The 25,078-nt window shown below is 44.6% G+C and overlaps 3 protein-coding genes across 3 annotated transcripts in view; 2 read left to right on the top strand and 1 right to left on the bottom strand.

The window, feature by feature from the left end:
* Positions 1-25,078, bottom strand: part of LOC136578536 (zinc finger protein 585A-like) — a 241,101-nt gene that overhangs the window by 192,808 nt on the left and 23,215 nt on the right. The window lies entirely within an intron of this gene.
* Positions 1-25,078, top strand: part of LOC136578554 (zinc finger protein 585A-like) — a 57,422-nt gene that overhangs the window by 28,120 nt on the left and 4,224 nt on the right. The gene's annotated exons all lie outside the window — the stretch shown is intronic.
* LOC136578552 (oocyte zinc finger protein XlCOF29-like) lies at positions 18,423-22,900 on the top strand. The gene is made up of 3 exons (XM_066578688.1): positions 18,423-18,506; positions 20,691-20,854; positions 22,673-22,900. The coding sequence occupies exons 2-3, from the start codon at positions 20,777-20,779 to the stop codon at positions 22,880-22,882; spliced, it is 288 nt and encodes a 95-aa protein (XP_066434785.1). The 5' UTR covers positions 18,423-18,506; positions 20,691-20,776; the 3' UTR covers positions 22,883-22,900.

Raw genomic sequence — 25,078 nt, forward strand, 5'->3', positions numbered from 1 at the left:
CCGCCTATACTCTTGCTACATAAATGTTATTGGGGTCCGCCTATACTCTTGCTACAGAAATGTTATTGGGGTCCGTCTATACTCTTGCTACAAAAATGTTACTGGGGTCCGCCTATACTCTTGCTACAGACAGGTTATTGGGGTCCGCCTATATTCTTGCTACAGAAATGTTACAGGGGTCCGTCTATACTCTTGCTACAGACAGGTAGCAAATTTTTTCAGGTGTTTGCCTATACTCTTGGTACAGAAATGTTACAGGGGTCCGCCTATTCACTTGGTACAGAAATGTTACAGGGGTTCGCCTATACTCTTGCTACATAAATGTTACTGGGGTCCACCTATACTCTTGCTACATAGATGTTATTGGGGTCCGCCTATACTCTTGCTACATAAATGTTACAGGGGTCCGCCTATCCTCTTGCTCCATAAATGTTACAGCCGTCTGCCTATACTCTTGCTACAAAAATGTTACAGCTGTCTGCCTATACTCTTGCTACAAAAATGTTACAGGGGTCCGCCTATACTTTTGCTACAGACAGGTTATTGTGGTCCGCCTATATTCTTGCTACAGAAATGTTACAGGGGTCTGACTATACTCTTACTACAGAAATGTGATTGGGGTCTGCCTATATTCTTGCTACAGAAATGTTACAGGGGACCGCCTATACTCTTACTACAGACGTGTTACAGGGGTCTGCCTATACTCTTGGTACAGACATGTTACAGGGGTCTGCCTATACTCTTGCTACATAAATGTTATTGGGGTCCGCCTATACTCTTGCTACAGAAATGTTACTGGGGTCCGCCTATACTCTTGCTACAGAAATGTTATTGGGGTCCGTCTATACTCTTGCTACAAAAATGTTACAGCGGTCCGCCTATACACTTGGTACAGAAATATTACAGGGGGCCGCCTATACTCTTGGTACAGAAATATTACAGGGGGCCGCCTATACTCTTGCTACAGACATGTTACAGGGGTCCGCCTATACTCTTGCTACATAAATGTCATTGGGGTCCACCTATGCTCTTGCTACAGAAATGTTATTGGGGTCCGCCTATACTCTTGCTACAGAAATGGTACTGGGGTCCTCCTATACTGTTAATGCACAAAGGTTTCCCATTGCGGTGTTCAGCTGCCTGACACATACACAGAATGAATTGTGTGGGGACACATGGGTTTCCCTTTGCTATGTAACTCACAGCACCTTGGGTCACACAAGATGGAGGCTGGGACCGAGCCTGACCCTGGGCCCGCTCACGTGCTTCCCACACAGAGTATTGCTGCATCGTGGAGATATGTAGAAGTGCTGGCACCTGAGTCCCCTTTATGCCCACGTTTGCGCCTCCTGACAATTTTGTGACAGAGGTGGCACGGGATTGGAATGATGATCGTACGTCAATTTATCATCAATTCTCAGCAGCATTGTGGGCTATCCCCCACACTTTCAAAGAAAGTCGCTGCCTAGCCCTGCCAATCCTCTGCAGTGTGTGCCTCCCGTTCCTCCTCATCCAGTACGCACTTATAAATAGACATGAGGGTGGTGTGGCTATGAAGCGAGCGTGTGGCAATAGGCCAGCTGAACGCTGCACAGCGAAAATTTTGTGTGCGCTGTGGACGCAGGTTCGTGTGGAGGGTTTGACTGCAATGCCAGCATGTAACCCAGGAAAAGAGGCAGCGGTGTCACCCGCAGGCGGTGATTGTCCTTGGTTGCAGGTAGTGTGGTGCTTAGCTAAGATGTGCCAGCATGTGTGCCTTGCTAATGAGCGTTTGTCCCAAGTAAATTGTTAGGGGGGGGTGACCGCCAGGCTCTTGCCCCCATTTTGGCTTAATAGTGGGACCTGGGAGCCTCAGATGCAGCCATGCATGCTGCCCCTGCCCTACCCTATCTGTTTCTGTGGTGTTTCCATGACTTCTAGTATAGTTGTCTCTGTTTCTATAGATGGGGGACTAGCAACATTCAGGACTAGCAACAACTGGAGGCAGAACCTCTTACACATTAGATTAAACCCTGACTGATTTAGGGTTCCCATTCCTGTGCTGTCACATGCGTTCTCATAGAGAACGATGTGTGTATGTGGACAGCGGACTCCTCTTTGCAGGCTGTGCACATGTACACACGCACTGTTCTCTATGAGACTGGAGACTTCTGTTCTCTGGAGACTCCTTTATTAACCCCTTAGTGACCAAGCCTGTTTGCGCCTTAATGACCAGGCCAAATTTTGCAAATCTGACATGTGTCACTTTAACATGGAAAAACACCAGAAAGGTTTTGCATATCCAAGCGATTCTGACATTGTTTTTTCGCCACATGTTGTGCTTCATTTAGGCGGAAAAAATAGACCGATAGAATTTGTGTTTATTTATTAAAAGCGCCAAAATTGGGAAAATTTGGAAAAAATCGTCATTTTTTCACATTTCCAACTGCAATATCTTAAATATGTGCAAACATGATATAGAAATTTTTGCTAAGATTTATATTTCCACCCGTTTACTTTATTTTGGTCGCACATTGGAAAAACTTTTGGTTTTTTTTTAACCATTTAGGAGACGTACAAATTTAACATTACTTTTTAGCATTTTGAGGAACACTTTGTTTTGCTATACCAAGCCAAGATTGGAAAGGCTCATGAGTGTCAGAATAATAGAAACCCCCGAAATGACCCCATTTTAAAAACTACACCCCTTCGTGTATTCACTGAGGGGTGTCATGAGTATTTTGACCCCACAGTTTTTTTTCAGGAATTAATTCAATTTAGAGGAGAAAAAGTAAAATTTCATATTTTTGCAAATCTGTCATTTTAAAGACATTATTTTTTTCCTATAGTTTACATGAAAATGAGGATTTACAACCCAAAATGGATACCCCTATTTCTCCCGTGTTCAGAAATATACCCATTGTGGCCCTAATGTTATATCTGAGTCCACAAAGGGGCCCAAATTGAAAGGAGTAGTCAGTGTCTTTCAAAACAGAAATTTTGCTTGAAGTCTTTTTAGGCCCCATAGCACACATGTAGAGTTCTTGAGCGCCCAAAACCATAGAAAACCCCCACAAATGACCCCATTTTGAAAACTAGACCCCTTAAGGAATTTATCTAGGGGTGTACTGCATATTTTGACCCCACAGTTTTTGAATGAATTCAAGCCAAGCAAAAGGAAAAAATTGTGATTTTTGTTTTTTCGGCAATTCTGTCATTTTAAAAACAGCTTTTTTTTGGTACAGCACACATATGAATGAAGACTTGCACCCAAAAATGGATACCCCTGTTTGTCCCGTGTTCAGAGACATACCCATTGTGGCCCTAATCTTATGTCTGGATGCACAACGGAGTCAGTGGCTTTTAGAATATAGATTTTGCTTGAAGTCCTTTTAGGCCCCATTGCCCAATTGTAGAGTTCTTGAGCGCCCAAAACCATAGAGAACCCCCACAAATGACCCCATTTTGAAAACTAGACTCCTTAATGAATTTATCTAGGGGTGTACTGCGTATTTTGACCCCACCTTTTTCTAAATAAATTCAATCAAAGCAAAAGGAAAAAATTAGGATTTTTGTTTTTTTGGCAATTCTGTCATTTTAAAAACAACTTTTTTTATACAACGTACACATGAATGAAGACTTACACCCCAAAATGCATACCCCTGTTTGTACTGTTTTCAGAAACATACCCATTGTGGCCCTAATAGACTTACAGGACCCATGGCTAGGCCTACAATGAAAGGAATACCCGTTGGATTTCAGGGTACAACTGAATAAATTTCAGGCCCCATTGCCCACTTATAGAGCCATTGAGCGGCCAAAACTATAAAGAACCCCCACAAATGACCCCATTTTGAAAACTAGACCCCTTAGCAAATTCATCTAGGGGTGTACTGCGTATTTTGACCCCACAGTATTTGAATGAATCTAAGCAAAGCAGAAGGAAAAAGTTACGATTTTCAATTTTTTTGGCAATTTTTTCAATTTAAAAACAGTTTTTTTGTACAGTGTACATAGGAATAAAGACGTTCACCCCAAAATGGATACCCCCGTTTGTCCCGTGTTCAGAAACATACCCATTGTGGCCCTCATCTACTTACAGGACGCATGGCAAGGCCTATAAAGCAGGGCACACCCGTTGGATTTCAGGGCACAACTGAATAAATTTCAGGCCCCATTGCTTATTTGTATGGAATGAAAATTGACTCCCTAAAAATCCCCCGCCACCCCCCCCCCCCACACACACACACTCCGCGCCCTTTTCGGCGTTCGCAAATCTTAGATAAAAGTAATAATGTGAACTGTGTAGTATTTCCGAAGACAGGGGTAATTACGGAGGCTGGTTGAAATGGGCCCATGGGGCAATAAAACCGTGTGTCCCCCCTCCTCTCATGCTTTTTGGGGGTCATTTCTTGACCTCAGTGGCGGGTATGGGGTGTAAAAAGTGGCGTTCCGTGAGTCCTCCGTAAGCTTGATGAAGTGCGGCGGTCTCACACAGAAGGCGCTCAACAAGCTGCTCCTGGAACTGCATGAAGGCAAGCGTTCCCGGGGCTTCTTGTAAATTACGTATTACAGGTAGCGGTCTGAATAACGCCATGCTCACGCAGCCGTAGGCGGAATCCGCTTGCGGAGGCCCGCAGCGGATCTCATCTGTGAGCCCGGCTGTGACCCTGCGTACGGCCGTGTAATGTACTGCGCATAACTGCGTACTCACACAGGCGGTCATGCGGAGTACACCTTTTTTGTTGTTTGCATTTCCCGAACCCTCGCTTAGCGATGACGTGGGTACCCGCAGCACGTATACAACGTAGTTGCGTATGGGCAGCGGGTATATTCGCGACCATGGAGCACAATAGGCTCTATGTTGCCGCTATCAGCTGTAAAATAGAACCTGCTGCGTTCTCTTTTCTGCGAGTGGATTACGCAATTCCAACCCGCTAATGTGAGCGGAATTGTGTAATCCAATGCGATTGATCTGCGTAATACCGCGGATCAGACGCATGCAGAATCCGTAATTCCTATCCGGTCATGTGAGACCGACCTATGTTAGAGTGCTACTTTTTTATTACGTGACCGGCGACCGCTCAACGAGGCCACCCGTCACTGCTCCAGGTTCTCGGCGACCATTGGTCGCTGGGAGCAAGGAGATTTTAAATTTCCTGGGCTCCCCAACTCCTGCGCATGTGTCCAGCATTCTACCGGCAATCGCATATGCAGAATTCGGGAAGGTTCACGGAGGAGGATCGCGTCGGAGTTCAAATACGGAGGCCTTCGGTAAAAAGTTTCATCTCCTCTCACCGATCGCATCGGTGAGGGGAGATGAAACTTCAAATTTTTTTTTTCACTTTTACGTGATCGCTATTATTGGATAATGGCGAACACGTGACCAGGAACCGCTCACCGCGGCCCCCCGTGAAATCTCCATGCTCTTGGCTACGTTTTGTAGCCAGGAGCAGGGAGAATTTAAATTATCCTGGCAATCCACAGCTTTTGTGCATGCGTCCGCCATTTTGGGGACAGGCGCGTGCGCAGAAGCTGCTGTAAGGTCCGCGGATAAATCTGGGGGCCTTATATACGTACTTTCATCCTCCCTCACGGATATGATCCGTGAGGGGAGATGAAACGTATGCTTTTTAAACTTTTTTTTAACTTTTTAAAACTTTTTTTTTTTTTTTTACTTTTTACACATTTTTTTTACTTTACATGATCACTGTCATCCATTGGATAACAGTGATCATGTCCCCGGTATAATCTCTCTGCTCCTAGCTACACATGGCAGCCAGGAGCAGAGGAATTTTAAATTTCCCAGGGCCCGAGCCCCTCTGTGCACGCGCCCGATGTCAATCATCGGGTGCGCATGCGCAAAGGGGGACTTCAGGTCCCGGAACACCGGGGACATCGGCGGACCTGAAGTGAGTATTTTCACCTCCCCTCATGGATCCGATCCATGAGGGGAGGTGAAATTTTACTTTTTTAAAAACTTTTTTGCAGTTTTCCGCGATCGCCATTATCCATTGGATAACAGCGATCGCGCTACCGGGGACCGCTCACCGCGGTCCCCGCTGACATCTCCTGCCTCCCGGCTACCTACAGGAGCCGGGAGCTAGGAGATTTTAAATCTCCCGCGCCGCCGGGCCTTCTGCGCATGCGGCTGACGTAATGCCGCCTGGCGCGCATGCGCAGAAGACCGGCTTCGGGGCCCAGAGCGGCAGGTGAGCGGGGAGCAGTGCGGCGGACCTCGGTGAGTATTTTCAGCTGCCCTGATGGATCCAATCCATCAGGGCAGCTGAATCTTTAACTTTTTTTGTACTTTTATTTACTTTTTTGCGATCGCACGATATCCATTGGATAGCGCCGATCGCAATGCCGGGGGGGGGGGGGGGGGGGCGTACAGCCCGGGATGACAGCTCCATGCTGTCGGCTCCATGCGGACACCGACAGCATGGAGCTGTCACGTCCAGAGCACGAGGGGCTTTATTCTCTGCAGTACACATGTTTTTACGTCCTCAGAGAATAAAGCCCACTTCGGGAGGATGTAAAAACACTATGGGCTGGTCGTTAAGGGGTTAATGTGCCCTGGTGCCTTATTGAGTCTGTCAATGCATCGGGCCTTCTGCCATGTGAGGCAAACACACTAGTATCACACCCAGAAACAACGACCATGCACCAATAAGACAATCCACTGCCATTCTCATCAACCAAAAAAAACTGAACCGTGTCCACTGGCTGAAGCGCTAAAGATGCCCACACATATTGCATCAGGCACACGAGACCCCGCGACCCTAAACAAAACAACTTGCCTACCAGAAACCAATTGGTCCGCCTTCGATTACTGTATGACACACACCACCCTGTTGTCATGGCAGACTACATCAATCTATCTTGCCACGTCCACAATCGGCTAACCAATTCACTGATACAAAAGGCATCAAAAAATGGCCGAAGCAGAACTTACTCATCATAAAAAATATCCCCTAATTCTGTCACCAAGCCGCACAATAATGGAAACGACAACAGCTTCCTTCATTGCTTGCCGAACCGAAATTTCCCTAGTAAGATTTACTAGCCCGAGTAACCAAAACCAAAAGGAGAGGTCTGTAACTTTCTTCACTATGCCCAAGTTTGACAAACTCTGCACAAATGAATCCCCAATAAAGAACCACAACATCAGCAGCTAGCAAACTGGATGGAGAGGAGGCAGCAGGAAGCCCCTCCCCCAATTGCGACCCCCGCCGTGATTGCAGATTTCTGCTGACTCTACTGTGGGATAGGGCTGGTGTGCGCCCGCCCACAGGGACCCAGGGCTGATAACATGGCAGGAGCGGTGGGGCACATCAGGATTGACACGGTCTGGTGGGCACCATTTACATAGAGGTGGGAAAACAACAGAGAAGCCAACCCCACTTCCTGCCCCTCATGATGAGCTGAAGCTGCTCCTGCAGCCCCATGAAGAGCTCCTGTCTCAAAGATGGAGGCCAGGAAAGTAGCCGAGTCCGCCATGCAAGGACAGAAGGTGCTCCAGATGGCATGCTAGAATTTCTCCCAGGTTCTGGAATTTACTCTGCTCCCCTGAAACATTCCTTAATTTTAACCCCTCACTCCCTACAAATGAGGTTAAACCTCATTTAGTGTGTAATGGTGACATGTATTTCCCTGTCCATGTGCAGAACCTTACATTTATCAGTGTAACACCTCATTTGCCACTTTTCTGCCCAAACACCAACTTATGCAGATCCATTTGCAAATGCATTCTGTCCTCTCTTGTGTTGCGTGACATAGTTTTGTATCATCTGCAAATATTGACATTTTACTGCGCAATCCTTTCATCGAGTCATTAATAAATACAGCAGAACCTCAACTAACGTCATTAATCCGTCCGAAAGCAATGGACTTTAGTAGAAATCAATGTTAGTTGAGGACATTATTTCCATAGGAATTAATGTAAATCCAATTAATTGGTTCTAGATGTTCCAAAAAACACACCAAACCCCATTTAATAGAGAATAACTCTGGTCTTTAATACCAAAAACAATAACAATACTGAATGAATATAAAACACAACTGTAAAGAATAAATCAACACTGCAGGGACATCATTATAGCAGTACTTATCACTGTGTCATCTGTGGTTTGACAGCTTAAATTTGCTTTGATGGTATATCATACTCTGCCCTGCAGGATGTGGAAGTTATAACAGTTTAACCATTATGTATGCTACTTATTATGTTTTTGAGGTCCTGCGAGGCCTGGTTCTTTGTTTGTCTGTTTCATGAAAAACCTTGATAAAAAGATTGAACCATAATTACCTCATTGTGATTTGCTGCTTCATTTATTTGCATTAGTAATAGATTTTCTGTGGCTTCCTTTATATTTGGTGGCCTATAGACAACCCCTATGAGGATTTTATTATTTTTCCCTCCATTTATCTCTACCCATAAAGACTCCACTTGTTCATCTCCCATACATATAGCCTCCTGTAGTGTGGACTTTAAACAAGACTTTACATAAAGACCAATCCCTCCCCCTTTCCAATTTTTACAATCCATTCTGAATATATTGTAAACCTATAGGTTAACCGCCCAGTCACAGTTTTCATCCAACCAGGTCTCCGTTATCCCCACCATGCCATAGTTTTCCTCAGACAATTTTTACTTCCAGTTCATCATCTTTATTGGTCAGATTTCTAGTATTAGTCACCATTCCATCTGCTAAAGCCTTAAAACATTATTCCATAATCCTCCTTCTAGAGGTGTCCTCTGCCTTCGACACAGTTGACCTCTCCTCATACCTTACTGTCAGACCATTTAGCCCACACACAAACACACCACATCCTCACTTCACCCTCTTTTAGTTGGTGCCCCTGTCGTAGAATTCCTTTGCGGAATCACGCCTTACTCAATTTGGAATGTTTACAGCCCTCCATATTAATTCTGAATTGATAATGCGCATAAGAAGTTCCCACACTGACACGATGTTCAGCATGCATAGCTTCCTCAATTCTAACTTTAATGATCGGCGTGTAGCCTATTTTAAGAGTTTAACAAATCCGCCCATCTGGGCAGGTCAAAGATTACATGCATACAACGTATTGTTTAATTATTGGATAAGCATCTTGCAATTCTTCCATCCTCCGGTCATCTGTGATTGGCCATCAGGTGGTGGATGAAATGAGTGGGTTGTCTTGGAGCCACGTGGGGTTCCTTCGATATGATTGGATGTTACATCATGAACTATAAATTGCACAAACCTCCCATGTTATTTGCATACGTTTCCAGTAAAATTGCTTGGGTAATTTCTGCGGTTGTCCATGTCTGATTCCTAGTTCCGTATTAGTGCATGCAGCTGGACAGTCAAATATATTTATACATGTTGGTTACGGGCTAAATTCCATCTTTGTCAGCAGAGTTATGAAAAACAGATACTTTCATATGTAGGAAGTACTTATTGCACAACTGTCATGAACTATATTTGTAGCAAGATAGAAGTATGTATACAGAATGTTAAATTGATAACTGTCTACTGCCAAGGCCCAAAATATAGGAATACTGGACTTCCACCACAGACCCCCCTTGAAACTATCTGTTTCACTAAACTCGCCCTGCTCCGTCCCACCCCAATCCCCCACCGCTGACCCTAGACTTGCATTGTTTTGTAGACGACTGGGCCTACTACTGCCATGGGGGTATAGGATGGTTCGACATCATCACATTCTGATGACGACGGTTGCGCTGACAGTGGGCTTTTTGTTGGACGTCGTAGTGGGACAGGTGGACCAGGCAGTCATCAGGGTCGGAATACACTGTATGCAACGACAAACAGAAATTAGAATGACTATAAAGGTGACAAATATAATCAGGTTAGGAGAGGTGCGACTTTCACTATTTCAGGTAAACTCTGCATAACTTGTATAGAACCCCGCCTTCTTGACGTTACCTCGATTCATCAACAAGAGTGCAAAGTCAGGACTATCTAATGACTGATCAACATGACTGAACCCCTGTCTTATTAGTAAGTGCATTATCATATATATTAGTCTGGAAGGAAAGAGCTACAAGCTGATTATTCCCACTTCCCTTTTCCAGAGGCGGCAAGGTAACAGGACCAGGGGCGTTGTAACACCGGCATGTTGCGTGGACATAAGCAGAGTGCACTGCAGATAAAATAAAGCAAAATCTTAGCGAAAACCCTATCACAGTGTTCTAAATACACAATGTTTTAAAACTTATTTTTTCTATTCTGCTATTAGGTATGTACCTAACTAAGGAAACAGACTAAGGTTAGCTCTTTTTAGTTAGTGCGGTCAGCTTCTTAATGGCAACTGCGTTTTTACCTGCGGGTCACGTTTTGTCTGGAATGTAGGTACAAGTCTCCCCTATCATCTTACAGACACTCCCTTTTTTGGCTAAAATCGTACCTAGTGCCATTCTATTTTGGAAAGTCATAGACGAGGTAGGTCCTATTGGTCGACTAGTCCCTATAAGGCGTCTCTAGTATAATTTATAAACCGCTGTTAATTATAATAAACATAATTAATCCAGTCAACATTTATTTACCCTAATGATCGGGAAAATGGACTCGAATCTAGTTTTAACTTGGTCTCTAATTTTTAAAACTTGTCAGGTACCCCCCTTGGCTATCCTATGATGTCAATGTATACGTGTAGATCAAAACTATCACCAGGAGCCTCTCTTCTCACTCTAATGTGCTGTACTGGAAGTACATACTAGTAGTGTGCACAGGTACGCACGGCGTGGGACTCCCTAATCTTCACCCACACCATTGTCCCTCCTGGAGATAGTCCTAATGGTGAACACGTCCAGGTCGCCTCACCCTTGCGTCAGGGTTTTCCCACTGCCCGTAAGTCCCTACTCCTAAAAGGGGAGGGATCCCTACCTCACCTCAGAAGGAGGCCATGGATTCCCTGGGCTTATTTCCGGGCATCCATACCCTCTATCTGTACGAGTTACCACCCCACAGGGTGTGCCCTCGCCGGAACCTAAGGTCTTCTGCACTTTCCCTAGGCAAATGGGAAGTCCACTGACAGTCCATCTTATGAGACTGAGGCAGGTGCAGTACTGGTACATTTCTCCATTCTTCTGGTAACGTACCTGGTTGGCATCATCGGAACTGGCTCTTCATCTTTTTCAAACAAGGGAAACATTGGTCACATTAAAGGGAGAATACACGTACAGGAAATTACATACCCCACCTCTTTCTGCGAAAATCATATCCACGGTCACTCTATTTTGGAACGCCATGGATGCAGTGGGCCCTAACTGGTTAGCTAACCCTTGCAAAGCATCTCTGGTGTAGTTTACAAACCTCTGCTCATTGTAAGAGATATAATTCATCCAATCTACATTATTATTAACAGTGACAAAAGCAAATGAGGAATCAAAACCTGCTTTAACCTGATCTCTAGAATTAAATTAATCTCGCTCCCCCCTTGGCACTCCTATTACATCTATGTGTACATGTGGATCAAAGTTACCACCTGGAGCGTCAACGTCTCTCTTAGCACGATGCAGTGTTAGATTCTCACCCTCAGTGTAGTCTACATATTGCACATTTGATTGTATTAATTTGTTCTGAAACAGGGAGCTAGTGTACAGTAGTCAAAGGTGTGTGTTAGAGGAATTGTACCACATTATAGCATGTAAGGATCATTAGTTTTTTCAGTGCGAAGTGTGGATCCAAGTGGGTTTTCCTTTGAGCTTGACTGCAATTGGGGTGGTGAACAACATCTGGTAGGGACATTCAAACAGGGTTTCTCTCTTAAACTTTTCCACATAGACCCTGTCACCTGGTTTCAGATTGTGACACTCATCTGTAGGACCTGGGGAAAAGCAGAGACTGCAGAATGCATTACTAACAATTCCTTGGAGAGGCCTATGACAAAATTAACAAGAAAATCATTCCCCAAATTCAGCTACTGTGGCATGTATCCTCCTAAGAAAAAGAAAAACTAATGAAAGACACTCAATTCAAAATTTACCCATTTTCTCTATTGCCTTTCGTATCTACTTTCCCCCTACTCCGTGGATGGTAGGGTGTGTGAAAAGCCTGAAATATACCCAAAACAGACATGATGTGTTGCATTATTTCACCTGTGAAGTGTGTACCTTTGTTCGACTCAATCACTTCTGGTACCCCATATCTGCAGATTACCTCATTCATGTATTTCTGTGTGGTTATCTGCTCATTTACCTTAGTATCCGGGTGGGCCTCCAACCTGAAAAAGACTCGAGCAACAACAAGCACATATTCATACTCCCCAACAGGTGTGAGCTGAATGTGGTCAAATTGGCAATCTCTGAAATGGGTAGAGTGGTCAAGGCAAGTGTTATATGGCCACCTTACTTCTGTCCGGACTCGCATATGGCAAAGATCATGCTAACTGGACAAATGATGCAGCAGCTACAGAGAACCCAGGTGTCACCCATTCTTGTTCAGTGTCGCCGTCATCGCTGCTTTCGATTCTGTATACCAGCTGGGCCATCATGGGGAACAGGGACCTCTGTAGGCAAGTTCTGTTGATTGTTCGCCATACGCCGTCCTGTGCTGTTGCTCCCGTATTTTAGCCCATCTGCTTTCCTCGTTGACTTGTAACTGTAAAGTCCTTGACATATCAAAGTCCAAAGGTTTTATCAAAGTCCAAAGGTTTTATCAAAGTCCAAAGGTTTTATCAAAAGTCCAAAGGTTTTATCAAAGTCCAAAGTCTTATCACTGACTCATGCTGTCAGTATCTATTCTTCTTTCTTCCACGGCTTGAGGGCCGCTGCCTTTGCTGTGTTGTCGGCGAGGGTGTCATCTCTCGCTTCTCCGTTGTAGAAATCGGTGTGGATTCTCCATTGCCAGGTAGTAGTAGTAGGGTTTCCATGAGACTCTGCACCGCTGCACCATTCTTAATTGGCTGTCCTACTGAGATAACAAGCTGTCTGGCCTTCCATATTGGGCCATAATCATGAGCTATGCCAAATGCATTCCAGGAGTCAGTGTAAAAAGTTGCCGACTTACCTTCTACCACTCCACACGCCCCAGTGAGGGCCTCCGGTTCCGCTTCTTGCCCTGAGACATGCGGAGGCAGAGCTTCTGCGTTTAGGACATCTTGTTGTGTGACCTCTGCATATCTGGTTCGGAATCATCAATCCTCACCCTGATACCATCTACAAAAGAAAACTCAAAATATGCATCATTAACAGTGTGTACATCACTACAATAATGCTATTTAAAAAATAGCTGATCCGCCATACTCAAATCACCTATGCCTCCCCTCCCCCCAGGAATACCTGATTAAAAGAAGAGTAGCCGGATTCAAGGTACTACAACATTGGGAAGCTCAGAGCAATATTGGGGGAGGCATGGAAAGAGCACATTGTATCCGGATCTAATAGGCCAGAGCTAAGTGCTTGGGTTGCACTTGCATGAGTATGTTCTGGGTGTCATTTGGCGTGTGGACCACTAGGGGGTAGTCCAATACCAACTTAGAAGATTTGTCAACCATTGCCTGTACTGCTGCCATCGCAAAAGCAGGTGAGGGAGCTCCTCAAGTTACTGGATCCACCCTCATGGCTGTGGTTGTCCTTCGTGCTTTTGTGTCAATACTGTCATATAGGCGGCAGTATGAAACAAGGCCCAGAAAGGTGCGGAATTTGGCAACGGGTGTAAGTACAGGTATGGCCTGCAGAACTTGGTAGTCTTTGGAGGCCTCCAGGCCTTACAGCCTTCTGCAAGAGAAATTAACAGTGAAATTGTGGCCGGTTGGCAGTTTTTTTCCAAAGCATCAGCACACAGCACCTAACATGTGTGGCTGACCCTTCACCCTTTTTTTTTTTTTTTTTTTTTTTTTATCTAGGGGGATACTGCTTGACCCAGGGGTGTGTATCTGGGTCTCGTATATATTATCATGGTCGATACATTCAATTTCCCTATGCCTGTCTTGCAGGTGTCCCATAATTTGTCAGGAACCGTGGAAAGCTGAGTTTGGGACAGGAGAAAAAACAAAACTTTTCCTTCTGGCTATCTATGATTCTTACCCCCTCCTTGGATAAGGGATGTGTTCTTGCATCATCAAGCTCCACCCCTCTGAGTGTGGCTAATCACTTACTTCCTTATTCTCTCATTCAATGTTAGCGGTCCTTGGGTACACATCACAACTCAATAAAGATAAAGTCTTATGCACCACACAATTTACATTTTACAAATTACGGGTCAATCTGCCCCGTTCCTCCTGTGGATACCTGGCCTTATCGTTACCTGCTTGTTTCCTATTCCTTGGCTTCTCTACCGTCTCTCTTACTCCCTGTAGTTTATTTATTTATTTTATATTGTCTGTGAATATACGTTACTTGTGCTGGGACTACAGGGCAAGTAACTTCCTCTTTTTAGGTCTCTTACTCATGTGACAGCCCAGCGACAGGATTATAAGGGAGATAACGGGAGTACGTGGCTAATTTTTATCTTCTACAACAGTAGACAGTTGTTGTCCCAGACTTCCGGCGACCGGGCAGATGCAGTCTTAGATGCCGGGCATCTCCATCTGATTGGTAATGTACTGCAATTCTCTCTATTCACTAAGCTGGTGTCTTTGTATATTAATACAGACGCCATTGCAGCCCACCTTCACTTCCTCTTTCCTGACACTTGGAGAAATTCTAACGTCTAATGCATAAATCACATAGATTATGTTGTAACTTCTGTCACAGCGGTGGTTACAATTGAATTGGGGACTAAACACCTATTGGGGACTTGGCAAACATAGACGTATTTTCTTGTGGGCACGGTGTATTGGGATTTGGTGGGCTACGCAGTCTGTATTCTTAAGAGCCCCCTCAGGATGTGAGTGGCATACAACTTTTTACATTTATGACGGGCGTATGACAAAGATTAGATTCCATAACAAGACATACTAGTAGTTTCAACATCCAATATTAGTTAAATAACTAACAAATGTAACAGCACAATAATTGTTCCGCTTCTATTGAGAGTTCCACTTCCTCTTTTTAAATGTAGTTAGCAGCTCTTTTTTTTCCTTTCTCCAAACACACTTACGGGCACAAGCCTATGCTTCTATGCTATTATTAACGTTTAACAATTCAAAGACAACACAGTTTAGTAGTCTGTCTTTTACTAGAAGGGATCCAATAACGCAACCTAACCTATAAAGTCCAAACCCACAGCGCGCCGCTGTGTACGGTGCATTATCTTGGCTATAACCAATTGCTAACAATCCCTTCCTACAGTTACTGATACTAATTCTATATGACAGACAAACCAACAGACTATTTCTATACAACAACTCAGCAGGATTAGCTCTACACAACAGACAAGCACACTAACTTTATATAAAAGACAGATAGGACACACAGAAAGATTGCTTGATTAATCAATGATAACTTGACTCTCCACCCCTTTCACACTTTCCTGGAGGGTGTAAGAATTAACCTTGGTACATTGTTTGCTGCCTTTCAATTTCAATCATGGCTGCCAGATTTATGATTATAGAAGTCTCCTCAGACGCCGGACACAGTATGCCCCGCCCTAGAGTCTCTAGCATTTCTGTCGCTACACAGTTTATCAATCTACCCTCAGACGGAGGGATCTACTCGTGGACATTTAAACAATAAACAAATATTTGTGGACACACACAAATAGACAGACAATTAGACGGAGCACCAGTACGGCTGGCTTAGTCTCACTGCCCCTCGGGATACTGTCTGATAGCTCCCTTCTCCCGGACCCTACAAGCAGGCCTAGCAGGAGCGGAAATCCCATATCAGACTTTTCTCTGGCAGTCTCTCCCTCCCTGGGCCCTCCAAACGGGCCTCAGGACTGCTGAGTCTCTGCGACAGGCCACCTGAACGGCTCCCTCCTCCCTCAGGAGTGGAAACACCCCGTACAGGCCCTCCCGGGGGCAGCTATTGATGTCACCAATTAACTAGTACTCTCAAGACAACAGGCATGTAAACATTCCTTTATATCTTATGACAGGTTCTTATCATGTGATCGAGACTTAAAGAAGTACCTGTCGATCGGGTCCAAATCATTCGGCCTGGCACGGCACATAGGCGAGCCTGAACTTAGCCACACAGGTATAGATAATTAATTTATCTCACCGTGTTCTGATGATATTTTGGGCCCACCAAGTCCAAGGTCGCATATGTCCGTGTCTTCTGTCCGAATTCTATGGAACCTGTCGATCACATCCCGGACGAGCCCCCACTGTCGTAGAATTCCTTTGCGGAATCACGCCTTACTCAATTTGGAATGTTTACAGCCCTCCATATTAATTCTGAATTGATAATGCGCATAAGAAGTTCCCACACTGACACGATGTTCAGCATGCATAGCTTCCTCAATTCTAACTTTAATGATCGGCGTGTAGCCTATTTTAAGAGTTTAACAAATCCGCCCATCTGGGCAGTTCAAAGATTACATGCATACAACGTATTGTTTAATTATTGGATAAGCATCTTGCAATTCTTCCATCCTCCGGTCATCTGTGATTGGCCATCAGGTGGTGGATGAAATGAGTGGGTTGTCTTGGAGCCACGTGGGGTTCCTTCGATATGATTGGATGTTACATCATGAACTATAAATTGCACAAACCTCCCATGTTATTTGCATACGTTTCCAGTAAAATTGCTTGGGTAATTTCTGCGGTTGTCCATGTCTGATTCCTAGTTCCGTATTAGTGCATGCAGCTGGACAGTCAAATATATTTATACATGTTGGTTACGGGCTAAATTCTATCTTTGTCAGCAGAGTTATGAAAAACAGATACTTTCATATGTAGGAAGTACTTATTGCACAACTGTCATGAACTATATTTGTAGCAAGATAGAAGTATGTATACAGAATGTTAAATTGATAACTGTCTACTGCCAAGGCCCAAAATATAGGAATACTGGACTTCCACCACACCCCCAAGACTCTATCCTAGGCCCTCTACTCTTCTCTATCTACAGCTTTGGACTAGAACACTTCATAGAATCCCATGATTTTCAGTACCACCTTTATGGTGATGTCACCCAAATTTATCTCATTGGCCCAGATGTTACCTCTCATCTATCCAGGATCCTCGAGTGTTTGCTATCATCTATATCTTTCTTCTTCTATTCCCACTTTCTAAAGCTCAATATGGAGAAAACTGTACTCATCACCTTTCCCTCATCTCATTCACCTCCCCCTCCCAAACCTGTCAATCACAATCAATGACTCCCCATTTTCCCCAGTTTCACAAGTCCTCTACCTCTGTGTACTATCTGTTTTTTTCTGTGTCCTTCAAAACAAAGGTAGAAAGCCTCACAACCTTAAGTTGTCTCAAACTCAAAAACATTTTCCGAATACTATCTTTTCTCAACCCCAAGACAACAAAAATGCTAGTTCATGCCCTCATCATCTCGTACCTGAACTATTGTAACATATTTCTCTGTAGCCTCCCATCAAATACTCTTGTGCCCTCTATACCTTTCGAAGATCTCCAGCACGAAGTTCAAAAGACTAAATGTGTAAATACCAAATTGGGTCAAGAGTTTGGTTTAATGCAAATGTTCTCTCTCCCCCCCCCCCCCCCCGTCCCTTCTGGTCAGACCGACACCCCCCCCCCTCCTCTCCTCCCCCCCCTCTTTTTTTTTTTTTTTGTTTTTTTGTGTGTGTTTTTCCTTCCCTTCCTTTCGGCTCGTCTCCCTGACCCCTCATTCCCTTCCCTAACTCCCCCAGTTATATAAAAATGTTATGTAAAAGTGAATCAGGATGACATTTATACTTAAGATGCTAAAACAGCAAATTTAACCGCAATGTCAAAGTTTGTCCTGATTTAACCAATAAAAACAGTTTAAAAAAAAAAAAAATAAACTCTTGTGCCTCTCCAATCCATCCTCAACTCTACTGTCCAGCTAGTAAACATCTCCACCCATTACTCCCTTCTGGTTTTCCCATTGCCTAGAGAATCCAGTTCAAGATATTATCATTATTACAAACAAGGCCGTCCACAACTTGTTCCCTCTATCCACCATTGAACAGGTATCCCGATACCTCCCCACACGTAATTTCCAGTGCTCCCAAAGAGAGACCGACAACTCCTTGCATGTTCGCTCTATTATCATGGACTACCAGAGGTCATTGAAGGGAGGGAGTAGAGGTGAAGAGAACTACAACTCCCAGCATTCCCCTTGCACCCAACTCTTGCACAATTGCTGACAATCTATAAACGAGAAAACATTATTCATCACGTCTCCTTGTAACAAAGCACACAGGCACTCTGCCCTTCATGTTACTAGATCATCACAGGTCCTTCATCGCTACTTATACTCTCCACTGATGAGCTCCGCCCAGTAACTGATCACATGACAATGACATCATCATAGGTCCTTCAGCCACAACTCATTCTCACAACTGTGAAGCTCCGCCCCCTTACACAGTGATCACATGGTGGTGACGTCATCACAGGTCCCTCCAGCTGCAGATCAGGTCCTGCTGGTAGTCCCTGGTGTTCTCTCTATTATCAGCCATTCTCCCAGCTGTAAGGTAAGCTTCCATCACGTGTTCCTGTGCTTGTAGTGATGCTGTGATACCGTCTGCTGGGGTCATACATGATTGCTGTACGATAAAGGATGATAAGAGGAGGCACAAGTTTTGACATGTTTATTAAATAGCGCACACGGAATGATACATTTGGCAGAATTCCGCAGTATGTTAGACGTTGTCCTCTTCCTTTACTCTTCCTCATGGCTGGCAGACTGCACACTATGATGAATGTCATTATTAGAGGAGTGAGCTTCCCTCTTCCAGATCCATTTTCTAAACGGTCAAAAAAGCTGCAGAAAGTATCTAAAATATGTAATAAATTTTGTGCACGCCATGTCAGAAATTTGCCGCACAATAAGCAGATTACATTTAATTTTGGTGTTAACTGTTCTTAGTTATGAATATGCCAATTTTTGTTTTAAGTCATGCACCTTTGGTGCAAATCACTTCATCATTCTCCTTTCTTTATTTTTTATTTTATTGCCAGGGATAATAAAGAAAAATAAGTTGCGGTCCTTGGATTGTGTGACTTCTGTCTTTATGGTGTTCACTGTTTGGTATGAATGACGTAAATTTAAATCTGCAGGTCAGATACCGAATTTATATTACTTTTTTATGTTTTACTAGTTTTGTACCATGAAAACACCATGTGATTTTTAATAATAATGATCGTCATGGTAATATGTAGGTTGAAGTTCACTCATTAGCTGTGTAGGAGGCTTAAAACCTGAGAAGGGAACAGCCAAACTCTGCTACAAAGGTGAGGTTCAGGAAGACAGTTTCATGTCACAGGCCATATATCATGGCAAGACTGAGCACAGCAACAAGACACAAGATAGTTATCCTGCATCAGGAAGGTCACTCCCCGACAAAGATTTGAAAGTATTCCGAGATTTCAAGATGCGCTGTTCAAGCTCTTTTGGAGAAACACAAAGAAATGGGCAATGTTGAGGACCGTAGACACAGCGGCAGCAAACGAAAGACACCTCATCGGAAGATGTCCAGCAGTGCCATCAGCTCAGAACTGGCAGAGACCAGTGAGACCCAGATACATTTATCTACTGTTCAAAAACGTTTGGCTAGAAGTTGTCTTCATAGAAGAATTACGGCCAAAAAGCTATACTTTCCACATAGAAACAGGTCAGAGCGATTCAACAATGCACAAAAACATAGGAGATGGAGTGCAGAAAAATGGCAGCAGGTGCTCTGGACTGAGAAGTTAAACTTTGAAATGTTTGACTGTAACAGAAGGCAGTTTGTTTGCCAAAGGGCTGGAAAGCGGCACAACATTGAGTGTCTGCAGGCAGCAGTGAAGCATGGTGGAGAGTAGTACAAAAATGAGTGCCTGCAGACAGCAGTAGAGCATGGTATAGAGCGGTATAATAATTAGTGTCTGCAGGCAGCAATAGAGCATAGTGGTGGGGTGTGGTACAATAATGAGTGTCTGAAGGCAGCAATGGAGCATGTTGGATAGTGGTATAGTAATGAGTGACTGCATGGTGAAGGCTCTGCAAATTTGGGGCTACATTTTGGAAAATGGAGCTGGGGATTTGGTCAGGATTAATGGTGTCTGCAATGCTGATATATATTTATCCATCATGTAATACCATCAGGGAGGCGCCTGTTTGGTTCTAAATTTATTCTGCAGCAAGACAAAGACCCCAACATCCCAACAATGTCCTCAAGAGCTATCTTTAGTGTAAAGAAGAACAAGGAGTCCTGGAAGTGATGATATGGCCCCAAAGAGCCCTGATCCCAACATCATTGAGTCTATCTGCGATTACATAAAGAAATGAAAGGGTTTGAACAGAAGATTAGTGGTTATGTCTCCAAAATCTTTGGAACAACCTCCCTGCTAAGTTCATACAAAAACTGTGTGCAAGTGTATCTAAAAGAATTGATGCTGTTTTGAAGGCAAAGGGTTGTCCCACCACATATGGATTTGATTTAGATTTCTCTTTTGTTGCATTTTGTTAATTGACAAAATAAAATATTCTATTTTCATGATCATTTTTACTTTACAGCATATTTTCCACAACTGCCTAAAACGTTTGCGCAGTACCCTCTAGTCTATGTGGTGACTGCTCTGAGAAGCTTTTCTCTCGATGCTCTATAAGAGAAGTTCTGTATATCACATATGATGATGTCCCTGTAGGATTTACAGCCACTCCTTTCTTCATAAAGGTTCCTGCGGTTCTACAACCTCCAGTTCATCTCGTTTTCTTATCTTCTCCTCCAATCCGTTCCTTCTCCTGAATGACCCACCAAGGATGGCCGAGGACAGGAAGGAGATCACCAGAAGAATATTAGACTTCACCTTGGAGATCCTCTACCTGTTGACCGGAGAGGTGAACGCTTCTACATTTACATCATCTTTATTGTAGTATTTACCAAGTCATCGGGAAGGGAAATCCATAATGGGGAGTAATAGGAAGAGCCCAGTGTCCTGTATAAGAGCTCCCAAGTGACCAGAAGAAAACATAATCAGTCACCAATATGGTCAGTTATGTATCATGTAACCAATGCACCGATAGTAATGTTATAGGAGTAATGAGAATAGTATGTAAGCACATTGTAACCAGGATGAGAGTACCGGGGGCAAGAGAATCAGAGGTAGGAGTGAAGTCTGGAGGGGAAGAAGGAGGAGAGAACCGGGAAAAGGGGATCAGAGGCTGGAATGTAGTCTGAAGGGGAGGAGAAGGAGAGGGCCAGGAACAAGAGGATCAGAGGCCGGAGTGTAATCTGAGGGGAGGAGGAGAGAGCCGGGAACAAGAGGATCAGAGGCCGGAGTGTAATCTGAGGGGAGGAGGAGAGAGTGGCGAACAAGGGGATCAGAGGCCAGAGAGTAGGCTGAAGGGGAGGAATAGAGGGCCGGGAACAAGAGGATCAGAGACCGGAGTGTAGTCTGGAAGGGAGAAGGAAAGGGTCAGGAACAAGAGAATCAGAGGCTGGAGTGTAGTCTGCAGGAAGTAGGAAGAGAGGGCCGTGAACAAGAGGATCAGAGGCCGGAGTGTAGTCCTGTCAGGAAGGAGGAGGAGAGGGCCAGGAACAAAAGGATCAGTGGCTGGAAGGAAGGAGGAGAGGATCAGGAACAAGAGTATCAGAGGCTGGAGAGTGTAGTCTGGGGGAAGAGGAAGAGAGGGCTGGGAACAAGAGGATCAGAGGCTGGAGTGTAGTCTGCAGGAAGTAGGAAGAGAAGGCCGGGAACAAGAGGATCAGAGGCTGGAGTGTAGTCTGCAGGAAGTAGGAAGAGAAGGCCGGGAACAAGAGGATCAGAGGCCAGAGTGTAGTCTGGGGGGCAGGAGGAGAAGAGGGACGGCAATAAGAGGCCGGAGTGTAGTCCTGGGGGGAAGGAGGAGGAGAGGGCCAAGAACAAGAGGATCAGTGGCTGGAAGGAAGGAGGAGAGGATCAGGATCAGAGGCTGGAGTGTAGTCTGGGGGAAGAGGAAGAGAGCGCCGGGAACAAGAGGATCAATGGCCAAAATATAGTTTGGCAGGAGGATGTTTACCAATAGTATGACACCTATGTTAAACTACAACTGTAACAAGGGGGCGTCCTTTACGTCTGTAGAAGAGGGGTTTTCTACACCAGCGGAGCAGGGGGTTCTTTATTGTAAAAGCAGTGAAACTATAGAGCTCTCTGTCTGAGGAAGTTGTGATAAAGAATTCATTAAAACAGTACAGGGGCCAGGAGTATAATAATATTACAGGTTATGTTCACAAGATTGCTAGAGATGGATTGCTAATCCCAGGATTTATTCTGATTGCCACATTAGGAGTTGGGAAGGAATTGCATGGTATTTTGCAGAGTAAGTGGAACTGGATGGATTTGCGCCTTTTTTTTACCAACACAAATGGGTTAATCAGCTGGACAGCAGGCAGGTTTTTGATTTTTCTGTATTTCATAGAAATTAACTTGGATTTTATCCTAAGAGGAGTATATAATTAAGGCTATTAGGTCTACAGAAGTATTTAGAGTAACATTTTAGGATGTGGTGATGGACTTCTTCCACAATGTGAGGGTAGCAGTGGTATTTCCTAGTTTGCAGTGTAATGATGGCAGTTTGGGTGGACGGAGGGCAGATTGTAATCCTCTAGAAATGGGGATGTGACGTCACTTATTATTGTGCACATGATGCTATGTCTCAGTGTCTCTCCATACACAGGATTACACAATAGTGAAGAAGACATCGGGGGACGGTGTGACTCCCATCATCCATCTCCAGGAGTCAGGAGGATGGAGCAGGAGTCATTTCCCCATCACAGAGCCTCCCTCCCCGATACATGAGCAGAAGATCCTAGAGCTCACCAACAAGATGATGGAGCTGCTGACAGGAGAGGTGATGCTGCGGGGGATGGGGGACATTATACAGTAACAGGAGGGGTCTGGGTGATGACTGTATATTGTGTTGTCAGGTTCCTATAAGGTGTCAGGATGTGGCTGTCTATTTCTCCATGGAGGAGTGGGAGTATATAGGAGGACACCAGGATCTGTACGAGGACGTCATGATGGAGGATCACCGGCCGCTTACATCACAAGGTAACAAGAAACATATACCGTGTTTTCGGACTAATGGGCATGACTTTTCTTCTAAAAATCATGCAGTAATCCTCTGCTCAGTCTAATTGCCCAAACGCCAGTAGCAGGAGACGGGGAATGTTGGGCTCTATTATAGTGAAGGTATTCCAGAATGGCATCTCTCAGAAACCCCTGAAATATTTTTACCCCCTTTTTGTATATTGAAACCACATTGGCAATGCGACAATCCAGTGGTACAACCCCGGTCTCATTAGAGTCCCTAAATATAAGATGTTGATTAGCTGTATTAAAGGAATTGTCCAGTTGTAGACCATAGATGGCTTATTTGCATGATAGGTAATCAATAGTAGATCATCTGAGGTCTGCCATCCAGGAACCACCTGATTAGCTGTTTGCTGGGCCAGTGTGCTTGTGCTCTGCTGTAATTTCTGCAGGAAGTAGACAGCTCCATTCCCACTGCAGGGGCCAAGCTTGGTATTACAGGCAAAGTTCCCATTAAAGTGAATGTGAACTTGAGCTGCAGCACCAAGCCAGACCACTTCAGTAGGAACAGAGCTGTGTGCTTTCTGCAGAAAATAGCTCAGTGTATGAGCACACTGGTCTGGCAAATAGCTAACTGGCTTTGGTTCAACAAATTGCATCAAAAACTACATGTGAGATTGCAGGCTTAAGGCCTCATGTCCACGGGCCCGCACGGTTTCTGCAGCGGAGTCCACCTGGCCCGCAGACATGAGGCCAGAAAATAAATTATACTCAACTGTCTGGACACTGCGGGCTCTCCTCCGTGGCAGCCGGATATACTTTCTTCTGCATTGCGGATGTGCTCAGGACGCCGGTGGGCTGGGCACATGCATCGTGCCGTTTTTTTGTTTTTTTTTTAAACTCCTGCTGTTCTGCGGCACGGATGCAGTGACAGCTGCGTTTCTATTGGCTTTAACAGAAGCCGCGGGAGCTGTCCGTGCGGGAAAAGCACACAAAAATGGAGCATGCTGTGGTTGTTTGCCCGTGCGTACGATTCGTGCCCAATGATTCCCTATGGGCACGGATCACGCGTGCGGGAGACCAGCGCGGTTATTAGAGATGAGCGAACATACTCGTTTAGGGCGATTTCGCAATCGAGCATCGCCTTTTTCGAGTACCTGACTACTCGGGCGAAAAGATTCGGGGGGTTGCAGAGGGAAGTGGGGGGGGGGGGGAGAGAGAGAGAGCTCCCCCCTGTTCCCCACTGCTACCCCCCTGCTCCACCACGCGGTCCCCCCGCCCCCCGAATCTTTTCACTCGAGTAGTCAGTTACTCGAAAAAAGCTATACTCGATTGCGAAATCGCCCTAAACGAGTACATTCGCTCATCTCTAGCGGTTATTAAAATTACATTTTTGCTGTGAACATGAGGCCTAAAAGTAGTATAGAAAGCTTTATAAAACTAGAATCACACATATAGTGTTAAAGGGGTTCTACTGTTTCTGAAAATCCTGTCCCCCGTGCAGTAATATAACAAATAAGCATATAGTCCTCTCTCCTGGGCCACTGCTTCTTCTGGTCTACCCTCTGACATCATGGTTACAGACTGCCCCCAGCTTGTTTAGGAGATGCTACAGCCAATAACAGAGCTCCGCGCTCGATCTGCAGCCTGTACACAAACACAGGCACGGAGGACCAAGCAGTGCATCGGGACACAGTGGGAGCAGGGAAAGGTGAATATATATGCTTATTTGTTATTTTACTGCATGGAGGGCTGGATTTACAGAATTGGTAGAACTTGGAAAACCCCTTTAATCTTTTTTGAGCCGTCGACTGCATCAAAACTGCATTTGTGTTTCAAGCATAATACAAATGTTAAAATTTGTGTGGAAAAAAAAATCCTGAAATTAATTTTTAATCCTAACAGAAAATCCCAGTAAGAGCTCTGAGGAAAACTTCATGTTATCAGTAAGTTGTAAAGTAGAAGAAGAAGATATCCTGCAGCACTCTTTAGGAGAAAACCTCATTACCATTAATGTACATCCAGGACTTCACAGTACAGATCTATCATA

Source organism: Eleutherodactylus coqui, chromosome 9 (genome assembly GCF_035609145.1).
Source record: "Eleutherodactylus coqui strain aEleCoq1 chromosome 9, aEleCoq1.hap1, whole genome shotgun sequence".
NCBI lineage: Eukaryota > Metazoa > Chordata > Amphibia > Anura > Eleutherodactylidae > Eleutherodactylus > Eleutherodactylus coqui.

Excerpts from the sequence above, each read along its gene's own strand:
- LOC136578552 (XM_066578688.1), top strand. The coding sequence starts at position 20,777 with ATGGCCGAGGACAGGAAGGAGATCACCAGAAGAATATTAGACTTCACC. Across the intron at positions 20,855-22,672 it reads TCTACCTGTTGACCGGAGAG|GATTACACAATAGTGAAGAA; the intron begins GTGAACGCTTCT and ends CTCCATACACAG.